The sequence below is a fragment of the Girardinichthys multiradiatus genome, chromosome 7 (genome assembly GCF_021462225.1).
Source record: "Girardinichthys multiradiatus isolate DD_20200921_A chromosome 7, DD_fGirMul_XY1, whole genome shotgun sequence".
Lineage (NCBI taxonomy): Eukaryota > Metazoa > Chordata > Actinopteri > Cyprinodontiformes > Goodeidae > Girardinichthys > Girardinichthys multiradiatus.
Window position 1 is genome coordinate 25,395,675 of NC_061800.1, and position 14,810 is coordinate 25,410,484.

Consider the following 14,810-nt stretch of genomic DNA (forward strand, 5'->3'; position numbering starts at 1 on the left):
ACAATAACATTCAGCAAGTTACCTCAACAGAAACTTTGCGATAGTGTAGAAAAACAAAGTTTTTAAACTTTTGAAAACGTTGTAAGCATTTTTCTTCCATTGTTCTTCAAAGTATGCTTCTCTGTAGAGACAACCTTTGTGTCTCTTCATCTGAAATGTTGGCTAAGCCACAACACATCAGTGGGGTCTCAGGATGTCAATGGCCTAAGATGAGTAAGCCCGCCATTATGGAGGGACTTCAGCCCAACAATGGGATCCCACAGATAAACAGATTTAGAGGGTCAGGTGAGAGCCTGCTTGGCTGAATTACCCGAGATAATCTAGACCACAGAGCTCTCAACAAATCCACAACTGTAGACAACACCAGCTGGAATCAACACAATCAACCCATAATATGCATTCATCCATTTCAAGCTTACCCTGAAACTAGAAACAAATCACTGACAAGATTCTCTGCAATACCATGCAGTTCATCATTTAAATCCCCTACAATTTTTCTGAATTTTAAAAAATGCAATAAACACATTTGAAAGATTTTGATTATAATTACCATGGATTAGCATAATGCTTAAATAATACTTACAGTGCATTGCAAAAGTATTCATAGCCATAGAGTTTTTTCAGATTTTGCATAATTAAAACCACAAACATCTATGTATTTCATGTGTTTTAGCCAAAGAGACCAAAATGTAAGTTTTTGGCCAACATCCAAAGAACTATGTGTGGTGGGAATCATGGAGGTGGTGGCATCATGCTGTGGAGATGCTTTTCTTCAGCAGGAATAGAGTAGCTGGTAGGGCTGAGTTGATGTTCACATTTGGCCCTCTTTGTATAGAAGAGTTGGCAAATATCAGTATTTACATCTATAAATCTTAGAGATATATGTCTCAACAAAGTATTCAATTCAATTCAATTCAAAAATACTTTATTAATCCCAAAGGGAAATTAAATGTTGTTGTAGCTCATATTATGAAGGTTTCCTCAAAGAGCCGTTGTAGATGCTGATGGCTGTGGGCAGGAAAGATCTCCTGTAGCGCTCCGTCTTACAGCAGATCTGAAGAAGCCTCTGACTGAAGACACTCTGTTCTTGTAGGACAGTCTCATGAAGAGGATACTCAGAGTTCTCCATAATGTTCTTCATTTTATGAAGAATCCGTCTTTCCACAATGATCTCCAGAGGTTCCAGAGGAGTCCCCAGAACAGAACCAGCCTTTTTTATCAGCTTGTTGAGTTTTTTTAAGTCCCTGGCTCTGATGCTGCTTCCCCAGCAGATGATGGTAGAAGAGATCACACTCTCCACAACAGACTTATAGAAGATATGTAGCATCTTGCTGCAAACACCAAAGGACCTAAGCTTCCTCAAGAAGTAGTCTGCTCTGTCCCTTCTTGTTATTGACTCAGGGGGGACAAATACACACTCACAACACAGGTTTATGAGTTATATTAGTATAAAACTGAAAGCAACGTATCCTTTTCCTTGAATTTCAAAATTCTCAGCTACTTTGTGTAGGTCTATCCAATAAAATCCTTAAAAAGTTTAAGATGTATGGCTACTTTCGCAAAGCATTGTATCTCAGACCTTACAGACAGCTGGGCTCACTTTTAACTTAGCAGTGAAGATCTTAGAAGAAAAGATGCTGCCCCGCAGGTCCTGTTGTTGCTTTTATAAATGTTTATTTACCAGAACCTTTCATGTTTCCCCAGGTACCAGAGCTGCTCACGATCTCTCACCTTCTGTGTGGTGTTCCCAAACTTTGGGATTTACAGCAAAAACACTAAAACCAATGGAGTTTCTCTGAATCCAAAAGGAAAGAAGAGGAAAGGATTTATTTTAATTTAAACCAAACAGAAAAAAACATTCAGAAAAAAACAATATTGCTCTTGTCCTTCATATTAGATTATTTAAAGAAAAATTAAGTAATGTATGTATAATTATGATTATTTTAAAGCAACAATATTTTGAAGTCTTTAGTGCATACTAAAATATTTTGACCCTTTTGCTAAAGTAAACCTAATGTATTTTCTTACAATCCAATACGTTAATATATTTTAAAATATAAAGCTAGTAAAGCCCAGCAATTCATACTCAGTAACGTAATTTAATATAATATCGATCCAGCCTCTCTCTATCTACTGATGGAAACTTGGATGGAAGTCTTGTTAGCACTATTTGAGACCATTTAGGCAACAAAGCACCTTTAAAAAACAACCTCTGCACTGACTGCAGCTGTCCGGTAGCTTATAGGAACGTGAATGTGGGTAAAACACAAGATATTCTATCCTTGGATTATAATTATATAGAAAGAAAGTCATGAAAATTTAATCCACCACAAAAAGATGTTTCAGTGTTGACATTATCACATTTTATCAACAAAAAGTGTGATCAATTAAAAAAAACTTATGCTGTCATATTTAGGCATGGGCCAGTTACTGCTATTAAGATCCAAAAATATTCTTAGTACTGTTTCTACTTAATGACCAATGGTGAATGAAGCTGTATGGAGCATACAGTAACATAGTGCTGCCCCTCCCCGACCTGTTGCTGCACTTCAGCAGATCACTTTCAGGTTTACTGGCTCTGTACAGTGATTGGCCGGACTGAAACTCAAAAATCCAATCTTGTTCTGATCAGTGAATGCACCATACCCAAGTGTCAACAGGTTGAGCTAAACACGTTTTAGTGTGGAAGTTGCTACTGACTGAAGAAGACTTGCATTAAGCCATTTAACTGTTAGGGAGATGTTTAAAATTTTAGAGGAAGCAGAAAAGGTGTTAGAAGCTGTTTGAAAAATAACAGTTTTTCTTACTATGGAGCCACGTCTCCCATTCTACTTTCACAGGGAGTGAGACTTCAGCAGATCACAGGAAGGCGAAATGTATTACAGCAAAGTTACTCTGTTTTATCCTTAGCTTACAGCTTCTGCCTGTCGTGGAGCATGCTTCATTTGGAAACACTGACAACCTTTCAGAAATCTCAAGAGTTAAGGTAGAGGTCAACATTATCTGGGGAACACATACAGAACAAAGAAAAAGGTCGTCACCATAATCATTTCACTAAAAGTAATATTAAACCCTGCTTTACAGCAGCAGCTTTTTCTCACACATGGTGTAAAATCGCCTCTGCTTCTAATTAAAATGAATAACTATCTACAGCAAGAAGGCTAGAAAATAATATCTGCAATGTTCTTGATCGTAGCTCTTGAAGAGAATAAAAAATGGTATCGACAGTGCCAGCGTGCCAGAACTCAGGTTGGGAAATCAGCTGCAAAACCCAAACAGTTCATTATTGATCTGTTATCTCAGTTTGTTCTGAATCTCCATTTAGTTTAGACTAATTAACGAAAACAACCCGCTGGTTTACCAGATAAACCATTTTTGGTAAGGCCTCCTTGGATCTAAACTATATAATGGAATTTACTCATAATATCCTGAGCTTTGATCAGTTTCAAGCAAAGACGACAGTACTGCTAAACTGTTGGGAAAAGCATGGATGTAAACCACTGACAAATGCTCCTCTTTTATTCTCAAGGAAACTTCTTATGTAACCGAGTTCTTCTCATCATAAAAAGTTATATTAGATCTAACTAAGATCGCAATTTTCTGCCTAAATCATTTTGGTAGAAAGTGTAGATGTTGGGTATCATACCATGAAAAATGTGTGCCCCCTTACACATTTCTTCAGCTGTTTTTCACGTTTAAATCTTTGAAATCATCAAACAGATTTCAATATCAGAGAAAGATAAACTGAGTAAATAATAAAATGGTGTGATTTTGTTATTCTTCAGTGTTTATTTGCAAGGGGACAAGAGTTAAGTATAAACTAAAACTGAACACCACAACGTTTATAGCTGTTGCTAATTTGCAAAGCACATCCACAGATGTATTTATGAAGAAAAACAGCTAACTAAACCATCCTGTTCCATGTGAAAACATGCATGCTTATCTGTGTATCACAACACCTGAATAAATGTTCACGTTATAGAGGCCAAAACTATTACCCGAGCTTTTAATACTCTGAAGAAGTCACAGGAATTACCAAATTAATGTAACTAATCACAATGTTTAGTAGAGTGGCACACAAAAATTAGAGCAGCAAATAAACATGACGTGTTAATGAATTTAACAAAGGTTTATGTGTTAAAGGGGTTCCAGCAGGACTGCCTACCTCATCTCAAAAGTGCTCCAAACACTTCACACAGCAAGCATTAAATGAGACAGGATCACACAGTTAGGAGGTGCTGGGGAAACGCGCAAATGCACACACATACCTACAGAAGCACATATTTTTTGCAAGACTAGATCTTACAGCATAATATTGCAGTCTTGATCCAGGGGAAGGGTAAGATCTCCTGAAACCGTGTTGTATAATTGATAAACGAAGGCTACATGAGCAAAACTATCAATCAAAGAGCAGTTTTTCCTGCTTGCCAGCTAGACAGAGTGTTTAAAACCAACTAGAGTTCATGAGATTGAACATACCTTACTATGGAGTCCCATATGCCTTTGCTCTCACTAGTTTCACTCAAAAGGTCTTCATTAATCTTCTCTGCTTTTTTTTGCACCTGTAAGTAAACACATAACAATCAGACTTCCACAGGTTTTACTAAGCACTGGCTAAAAGGGTTCAAACACTCACAATTCGTGAGCAGCAGGAACATCAAAGAAAGCAGCAGCGCATGGAAACTAAATATAGAAACGTTCTCACCCTAACTTTGATGATCTTATTGTGGAAACTGTTTAGCACAACTATAACCTCCTCAGCATCAGGCGGGGAATCAGTCCCATCATGCCTGGAAAGAAAAAAAACCAAAAACAAATCATTGGAAATTGAGAATTTATTTACTATCTAAGCTAAAATATATTAAATGTATTAGATATAAATACAGCATCTGCAGCCTGCAAGTGCAACACAGGTAAACCAGTACCAGCATTTAAACTTAAGTCATTTGGTCAAAATGACAAATTACCAACTTAAAAAAAGAAATAATAATCTGGAGTTATCATAGTTTATCGATGATGACTTCGATTAATAGTATGATAAACAGTTTTAATGTTTAAAACAGTTTATGCTAAGAATAATGGGAGTAGGGCGCAGCAGTAGTACCACCCCATTTCTTGTCCGTCAACTTACAAAATAATGGCCACTATTGCCACAACATTTAGAAAAAAATAAATAAATGAGAAGAGACACTGAATTGGCATAGTATTTATACCAGTTGAACTTTTTCACATTCAGTTACTGTGCAAACATGAACACCAGTTTGTTTATGATTTTATATGGTAGACCAACACAAGTAGTAGCATTGTGAAGTAGCATTGTGAAGTGGAAGCAAAATTATGCATGATTTTTATATTCATTCATTCATTATCCTTCTATCCAACTTATTCCATAAAGGGTCACGGGGGAGCTGGTGCCTATCTCCAGCAGACTAGGGCAAGAGGCAGGGAATACCCTGGACAGGTCGCCAATCCATCGCAGGGCAACACAGAGACATACAGGACAAACAACAGTGCACACACTCATTCGAACCTAAGGGCAAATTTAGAGAGACCTTACAGTCATGTTTTTGGACTACGGGAGGAAGCCGGAGTACCCGATGAGAACCCATGCATGCACGGCGAGAACATGCAAACTCCATGCAGAAAGCAGTCGAACCCAGGACCTTCTTGCTGCAAGGCAACAGTGCTACCAACTGCGCCACCGTGCAGCCCACGGTGGCGCAGTTGGTCGCAAAAATAAAAAAAATTAAATTATTTTTACAATAAAATCTGGAGTGTGGCACACATTTGTTTTCAGCCTCCTGTGTTAATAATACTTTATAGAAAAACCTTTTGGAAAAAGTCTTTTGGGCAAGGCTCCACCAGCTTTGAACATTAAGAGACTTCCCATTTTACGTTGCAAAACAAATCAAGCTTGGTTAGACTGAATGGATGGCATCTGTGAACATCAATTTTAAGTTTTGCCATCTTTCACTTTTGGATTTAGGTTTGGACTTTAACTGGGCCATTTTAATATATGAATATGCTTTGGTCTAAACAACTCCACAGTAGCTCTGGCTGTACGTATAGGGTTGTTGTCCTGCTAGAAGGCGACCTCCACTCTGGTCTCAAATTTTTTGCAGCCTTTAACAGGTGTTTTTCCACCAGGCTTGTCCTGTATTAAGCTCCATTTATGTTTACCTGACTCTAGAGGTCCTAGGTAAGCATTGGCCTCTTGGCTGCTTCTCTGATTAATGCTATCTTTGCCTAGCCTTATATTTTAGGGCTGAATGACCCTCCTGCTGAAAAAATGTAATTTTTTAACCCATTCAATGATGCACTCTGTGCTTTTTGGTCCATAGTTATTACCATAGGCAATTCCTTAGAACTTGGCTTCTGTCCCATTTCAAAACTTTGCTTTTATCTCCTGACAGACCGCTGACAGAACTTTACTTCTATCCCCTTACGCATCTGGGTGATGGGGTATTCCTTTAAAATCTTCAGACGTCTCCACAGGAGTTTAGAAATTTCTGGCACTTCAATTGCCTTCCTCCTAGAAAACGCATCTTCTCAGGAAAGCCTCACTGAACCACCGAGGGGAGGGGTCTTTGTCAGTGAACTACTGTTCACCGCACACAGTGGCGTCCACACCACTCCGTTTCTAGGGCAGAAAATCTGAAGGCAATTAGTCTCACCAGATGTTATTTAGTAGTATCAGAATAAGTGTGTGAGGAATTGCGAAATACAAATGTACAGCACACTTTTCAGAGTTTTATTTGTAAAAACCTTTGAAAACCACATTTTATTTTCCTTTTACTTCACAAGTGTTCATTACTTGTGTTGGTCTTTCAAATAAAATCCCCCCGAAAGTTTTTTGTGTGTGGTTGTAAAATAACAATTTGGCAAGGCACTGTATATTGTGATCAGAACGTCATTGGTGTTTTACTTCCAGTCATTATTTTAGTCAAATAAAACAAGCATTTTCCAAACTGAGATATGATGTGGCCTACAAATGTAAAGGTTGTACATCATGCCAATATCCATGCTTTACTCATAGCAACACAGAAAGAAAAAAAGCACACTATAGGCTCTTACAATAAAGGAAACTACAGCCGTTAATGGACAGAGTCCAAACAGACAGTGAGAGCGTGCACTTAAAAGCGGATACTGGGACAGCTGCCAGGGTCAAAAACCAGACCATATTCATTACCCTCCATCATCTTCACCTCACCATTATTTTGCCCATCACTACTTCCCAGCTGTGCTGTATATACTGGTAGATTTAATGAGAAAGTCTGTACAATATTGATTGTGTTACACAGCCTTTCACTGTAATTGTTTTAGGACTGATTTGCCAAGTAGGCAATGTATTTTGGCAGACCGAATCAGCAAGGTTTAATGGTGAAACATCGTAGAACAAGCCTGAAGGTAAGATGAGCAATTGACTATGATGCACCGCAAGCCATTACAACTCCAAATGCTTACTAAAGGCAAAAAATCTAACCTTATCACTATGATAAATGCCCCCTCCACAGTAGACCTAAGGAAAATCCCCCTCCCACATGCTCCCACATGCTCAAGTGCTGCTTGTGTTTTCCCTCTTCTGTTGTCACCAGTGCAAATCAGCCTTCAGGGCTACTGTTGGAAAGCACCAGAGATCAATCTGTATCCCTGCAATGAGAGGGGGAGAGTTGGTCATCTCATTCATCGCTGTCAAGGCGAGGCGAGGTAGCAACACAGGCTGGAGGAGGAAAATGCACACTCTGGGACTCGGGAAAACAGACGCTCCCAATAGGCCCTGATCGGCCACCTAACCAGAGCAGAGTGCCGCTAACCACAAGAATAATGACCCTGCCAAGGTGAAAAATGACATCACCTCTTAGCTTCACCTGGAGGATTGGGGGATAAATCTTGGTTGTCCGATATGATTCCAGAGGAACCGAGGGCTGTATATGCCCTAAATCTTAGGTGAAGTTAGCCAAAGAGGACGATCAGTGATTGTAAAGACAAACAGCCAGTGCCCACTCACACAGAGCACATGTTAGAAGTTTACATACACTCTAATGGACATCAACATCATATCCATGTTGAGCTTTTACTGATGTATTTAAACTATCCTTTCTTAAGGATGGTATAAATATACTACTAACAACTTATTAGTTACAAATGACCGCCATTATCACGATACTTTTTTATCATTATATAATGTCCCACCCACTCTCCATAAGGTTTAGCGTCTCAGCCACTAAGGACATACACCAGGTGTGTCCCTTAAAGGTAATCAGAGTTCATGCGACTGCCTAAACATGTTATACATGCAATCCATGAATGCACAATACAATATTACATCCACACAGTCCTTTTGCAGTAGGGATATTAAACACAAATATTGCGATGACGATTGTGATTCAATAAATTGTGCATCTCTAACTTGAATGGTTTTAAAAATGTGTATTTCGTCTGACCCAAACATTGTCAAAATTATACATTTGTTTGGGATTGTTGCCCTGTTGGAACACACAGTGCATCTGAGTTTCAACCATATAGATGTTGATTTAAAGCTGAAGAATTATTCCAGACACTTTGCACAATTCACCACAGTACCATCTGCCGCAAAACAGCCTCAGAGCATGATGCTGCCACCACCATGCTTGACACCATGCTTAAGGATTCAAGGATTTTTATTGTCATATCAGCTCACATTTACATGTTAAGGTATGAAATTCGGACTTAGGTCCCAGTAAAGAAACCTAATACTTAAGTTGACACCATGTTTGACAGTTTTTATGTCTGAAAGCCTTAACTTGACTCCCTCAAACATTATTCTTATCACTGAGGTAAAATAGCTTAGAATTTGCCTCATCTGACCATAAAACGTTTCTCCAGAAGCCTTTTGAGTTCTCCCTATGGGTACCTTATAATTTCATCTTCCGACATTATGATCAGCTTCAGCCTTGGAAGTTCCTTGGTTTTTACACATTCTGATAACTTTTCATCATTTGGGTGAAAGTCTGAGTCAGATGAATGTAACTTTGATATACTTGGATTTTCCAAAAGGAAAAAACACATAAAAGCGGTTTGTTTCATACTTAAAGCAGGCTAAAACTTAGCCTCCGAAATTATCTTGACCTTTAACCCTACTGAAAATGTATGGACTATACTTAGAAGCTTGGTCCATTGCCGGAAAGCAAACAATCTAAATGAGTTTTACCTTGTCATATGTTAAATGTCAAGCTTAAAAAAAATTAAATTGAATGCCTTATGTATAATTTGAATTAAAATCTGCATTAAATCTGATTTTTGTTTAATCAATAAGGCCTGGAAAAAGATTAGTTCAAATGCATTATCAAATGCCCAATAATAAGATGACATTAATGCAAAATTATGTGAGAAACAAATCACCCTTTGAGTTATTCCTTCGTTATATTTAAGGCAAATGGTTCAGTTTTATTAAATGAAGTAAAGAACAGAACTAATTCTGTTATTCTGTGTTGGAAACTTGCTCACTTGCAGCCTCACAAAAACAGATTCTAGAGGCTGGGGAGGAAGGCACGAAGGTGACCATCTGCATCATCTCTCCAGTCTGTCTTCTCTTTAATAGCAGCCCTTTCCACCTACCTGTCTCTCCCTGCCTCTATACCGAACAGCACTCCCTGCACTCGTCAAAACCTTGCGTAGCTACAGTGTCAGCAGCTCACCATGTTTCCATAGAGATGGGTTTTTGTAGGAAAGAAGAGGCAACTGAAAAACAGCCATGAATCTGAGACATGAAAACATCTGATGTACAGTTGTTATTGCCTAATTTTTTTGTTTGAAAACAGATTGGGATCCTCACGTGATAATCTGATAGATGTCCTCTGATCTCCCTTTACGTAATCTTAGGATCCAGGCTCCTGGATTGGCCTTCAGCTGGAAATATCCCTGCAACATTTTCTCCACATTAACCCAAAAACTTTCAGTCTAAAACTTTCAGATAGAATCATCTGCTCTGTTTTTACAACACAGTGCAAGAAAACTGAGAAGGATACTGACCAGATTAGCCATGACAATGGTGTCATACATGAGCGGGTCCTGACTCATGCCCAGGGTAAACTGTAGTCCGCGAGGTGGCTGACCAGTTGACAGGTCAAAGCAGTGGCCCTCCAGTAAGAGGTGCTCCAGTTCAAATTCTGCTGCCACAACCCCGTTAACCTGCAAAGCATCATAAATTACAAAGCAACAAAACCCTCTGGATGACAATAAAAGCACTCTAGCTCTCCCCACACCTGCAAAGATTATTGGGTAGCCATGACTAAGCACCTCTATACCTCCTGCAAGTGGATGTTGTCCAGGTCGTGAAGGCTGTGCTCTGCCTGTACCATCCAGCTCTCCGGTGTGATCATGTTAAGGGTAAGGAGGGGAGATTCTGGGAGCTCCATGAAGCGGGCAACTGGACCTGGAGATGCCGTATCGTTGGCTAAGAAAGCCACGTCGGGCTCCAAAACAAATCTGTAAAAACTGTGAAGAAAGTCAAACACATTGTGATGAATTATGTACGTGACAAGTAACAACTAAAAGGGATAGCAAAACAAATGAGAAAATAATGGAAAGCTTTAAACTACTGAATAATACTTTTTCTTTCAACACTGAAAAAAATCCAAAACTTTATTCTGTAACAAGACGAAATGATAACATCTGCTATGGTCTTCAGTCTAGGACAGCAGGAATAGGTGCACCTGTGGCAGCTCTGTCTAAGACATTTCTTTAAAGTTGAGGAATCGAATGCTTTAACTGTCAGTGCTCATGTTCAGCCAGTAACAAATATTCACAAGAAAAGTTCAGTGCAGAAGCAGCTCGAGGCTTACCTTTATGACTGATGCTTTTTTTTATTTTCCAACACAGAAAAGTTGTGAAGAAGTCTTGCAAATGTATTCATACTTCTTGAACTTTTCACTTTTATAACCACAAAGTCCAATGTATTTTATAGGGGTTTCATGAGATAGACCAACATAAAGTAGAAGATAATTGGGAAATGGGGGGAAAATAAAAAAATTTTCTTAAATAAAAAGACTGAAAAGTGTGGCACAGATTTGTGTTCATCCCCCTTTTTATCTGACACCAAATTAAAAACTATCTAGTCAGGGTCAGGGACCCATGTGCAAAAACATTTGGTTAGGTTATAAAACCAGATACCAACGTTTTGAACATCTCTCGGAGCACTGTTCAATGCATCATCCATAAATGCAAAGAGTATGGCACAAATGCAAACCCACCAACACATGGCCATCCCACTAAACTTGCAGGCCAAGCAAGAAGAACAAAGAATGAGGCAGGCGTAACTCTGGAGGAGCTAAAGAGAGTCCCAACTCAGATGGGGTATATGTTGACAGAAAAAGGTGCATCTCAAATCTTGACTTGAGTGGTAAGAAAAAAGCTATTGTTGAAAGAAAACTGTCCATCATCAGTAGACATTTAGCATAGGCCATGTAGGGGACTCGGCACACATGTGGAAGAAGGTGCCCTGGTCAGATAAGACCAAATACCAACCTTTTGGCTAACAGTTGAAAAACTAACAGTGCACATCACCGTGAAGACACCATCCCTACTGTAAAACTCAGTGTTGGCAGCATCAAGCTGTGGAGATGCTTTTCTTTACTAGGGACAGGGAAGCTGTAAAGTTGATTTGACGATGGATGGAGCACAGGGTAATCTTCAGAGAAAACTGTTGGAAGCTGTAAAAGACCTGAGACTGGGATGGTACACCCAGTCTAACACATTCATGGGTTAGATAAGCCCAGTCAAACCCCAGAACTAAATGTAACATAGAATCTAACGCAAGACCTTAAAATTGATGTTCACAAGAGACTACATATCCAATCCGACTGGGCTTGAAGTGTTTTGTAAACAATATGGGTGTAAAAAAACACAAAAATCATGGTTAGTTATGTACTTGGGTTTTAAAGTCACGGTTCCGTAAGCTTTAATCAAGAAGAATTATGAAGTATAAATTATACGATTTTCTGAAAATAATTTGATATTATGTTCTAAAAATTAAAAAAAATGGAAAGTACAGAACTGACTGGAGATTTGGTTTGATTTTTTTAAATAAATAAAGTTCCATAAGCAGACATAGCCAGTACATGATAAATTATACAACAATATAACCACTCAAAAAATGTCAATGTTGACATTTAGAAATGTTTAAATAGGACTGTGCCCATATTTGAGAGGCTGTTGTTTTGATATTTCGACAACCTAGTGTCTCAGCTGTACCTGGATGAAACATGCAGCTGTTGGATTCCTCATATTTGCATTTTGTATGAAGAGTTTTGGTTGATTGCTACAGGTACCCATTTGGACATCAGCTTATTTTTCTCCAGTATCTGTGATGTTTACAATCTGCTTTGCATTGTTTCACGTGAATAATTCAGTAAAGTGCAGAGCGTGCTACATACCTTCAATTATAAAACAAAGCTGTGTATATTCGGTACATGTGTGTACCAAACCAGCAGGGCTGTGCCAGATATTCTCAGGACGAAAACAAGTGCCGTTACACACCTAGTAAACAACAATGGCCAAGCATTTCAATATCTACTGTATGTGTAGAGCTGGAGGAGTTAACCCAAACCATTCATAGCTGTAACTACATCAAAAGGTATTTCTATAAATTATTGACTCAGAAAGGCTTAAAACAAATGCAATCTACACTTTTAATTTTTTATTTGAAAAAAGTCTGAATAAGCATGCATCATGTTCCTTTCACCTCCCTATTATGAAGTTCTTAGTGCTGGTCTTTCACTTAAAACCCCAATAAAATACATTGAATTGTGTGGTTAAATGGGTATTAAATACATTTGCAAGGCAATGTAGATAATAAAATATCAATATTAATTGGTTTAATGTGGCTAACAGGATCAGAAAACATGTTTAGTATTCAAATGGTTGATTTCCATTACAATAGTAGACTACAATTGTTGACTTTTCTAAAGTGTTCTAGAGATGAGTGTTTTCCACTGTAGCACCAAAGTGTGGTGAGGGAACAGTTATAGTTTAAAGAGCCTAAACCCAGCTCATCACAGGAAACATTAAGTTTTAATTTTATTGGTTGGGATTTGTGACCAGATAGGAACAAGACTGCACTTTTACTGTTAAGAGGTACAGCAGGGAAGATAATTAAACAACTGCTGCAGAAAGAAAATTCATGCACTCTTACTGGCAGCAGAATCTCCACAGGTGAACTTTAATACCATGAAGCTTGTGGCTATAAAAGCTAAATGAAGCAGTAATAACTTCCTCATTAAATGCAAATAAATGGGAGAAAAAAAAAGCCCCAATGACCATAAAAGGACACAAAAAACTGTGTTGTGGGGCACTGATCAACATCAACAAATCAGTCCAAACAGTTTTAACAGCTACAAGTGCACAAAGCAACTTGACAGCAAGGCAGAAACTAACAGCTAGTTTCAAAGAATTTAAAAACGGTGCAATGTGGGAGAAATGCAGCGATTACACAGCAGCTCAACTGGAGACATCCAGCTTATTTATCCAACACAAATGTATCATGTTGCAGTCTGTGTCAATTACAGCCAATTCTTGCTCAGGGGCACAGGACGTTGATGGAGGAGGGATGGTGGAGACATGAATGATTTGGGGTCGAAGACTTGTTTCCATCAATAAAACTTCAGCTAGGGAATTCAGTTATATGCCTTGAGATTTCTCTGAACTAACTCAACAAAAATAAATAAATCATATAATAGCCACATTCACCCATGGGCCTGAACACTGATGCACAGAAAAACAATCAATGTATCATTTTCTATTTTCATTTTATTATTATTTTAACTGTCTCCCCTGCATGTCTGAACTGCAACAATGAATGTTAGAAATTTGCTCAGAGATGCATGTGGGGGCCCAAAGCAATAAGGTGGTGTTATTACACAGATTGCATCTGTGTAGCACACTCTTACAAAGGGATCAGGTGCTGCTGAGATTCTAAGACTGCAGCAACAAGAGGATACACAAACAAGCTAAATAGGAAAATTTAATTACTGCTGGAGCTGGGGCTTACCTCTTGAGGGGCAACTCGGACAACTTGGCCCTGCAATTCATAAACACCTGCAGTTTCACATTGACCACTTGACTAAGCACCTGCAGCATTCAAACAGAAACAGAAGCCAAGTCAGAAATAAGGAGAAATGAAATTCTGTATGCAACAGAGAGATCAAAAAGAGAACCATGAAACTGGACCTTATATATGGTTCCAGGAAGCTTAACAATGAAAAAATATATATATAAAAATGTACTTTATTGAAAAAGACTGACTGAACTAAATATTTCAATATAAGCCAACATGTTTGGATAAATTAGCATGTTTGTCTAAACATGCTTGTGATGTGGGATGTTCAACTTAAACAGCCAACATCGGCCTTTGAGTTTAACAACTATTTTCTTGCTTAAAGGGCATACGTCATCATTTTCACAACTTTTCTGTTCAGATTGTTTTCAGGGTTCGTAGCTTATGACACTTATATTCATAGTCATGGCCAAAATATGTAAATCAGTTTGAAAACAAACAGAGAAAGAAGCCAGACGTCGCAGAAAAGTTAAGTGCCAAAATAAAGCTCTGGCACCTGCAACAGAAGATTATGGGGAGAAGAAAGAGCATGCAGGCGGTGCAGGTGGCTCAGTTGGTAGAACATGTGCACCATGTGCAGAGGCTATGTCATAAAAAAGAAAGCGAGAAGGAAATTATCAAATGTCCAACTGTGGGAGTCTACTCTTGTTCAGATGCTGAATAAAACCTACAACTCTTCATTTTTATTTGAGGCAGAGCATAACACAAACAATAAAAC

At 38.5% G+C, this 14,810-nt stretch overlaps 1 protein-coding gene across 3 annotated transcripts in view; it reads right to left on the reverse strand.

The window, feature by feature from the left end:
- The window catches only part of uggt2 (UDP-glucose glycoprotein glucosyltransferase 2), a 63,160-nt gene that overhangs the window by 19,557 nt on the left and 28,793 nt on the right, over positions 1 to 14,810 (reverse strand). For 2 of the 3 annotated variants that reach the window (XM_047370250.1, XM_047370249.1), the window contains 7 exons: positions 14,027 to 14,106; positions 10,287 to 10,476; positions 10,012 to 10,170; positions 9,815 to 9,900; positions 4,706 to 4,790; positions 4,480 to 4,562; positions 4,166 to 4,189 (listed from right to left, as the gene is read on the reverse strand). In XM_047370250.1, the coding sequence (XP_047226206.1) occupies positions 4,166 to 4,189; positions 4,480 to 4,562; positions 4,706 to 4,790; positions 9,815 to 9,900; positions 10,012 to 10,170; positions 10,287 to 10,476; positions 14,027 to 14,106 (707 nt within the window). The remainder of the gene's footprint in view (positions 1 to 4,165; positions 4,190 to 4,479; positions 4,563 to 4,705; positions 4,791 to 9,814; positions 9,901 to 10,011; positions 10,171 to 10,286; positions 10,477 to 14,026; positions 14,107 to 14,810) is intronic. The other variant, XM_047370251.1, reaches the window with a different exon arrangement.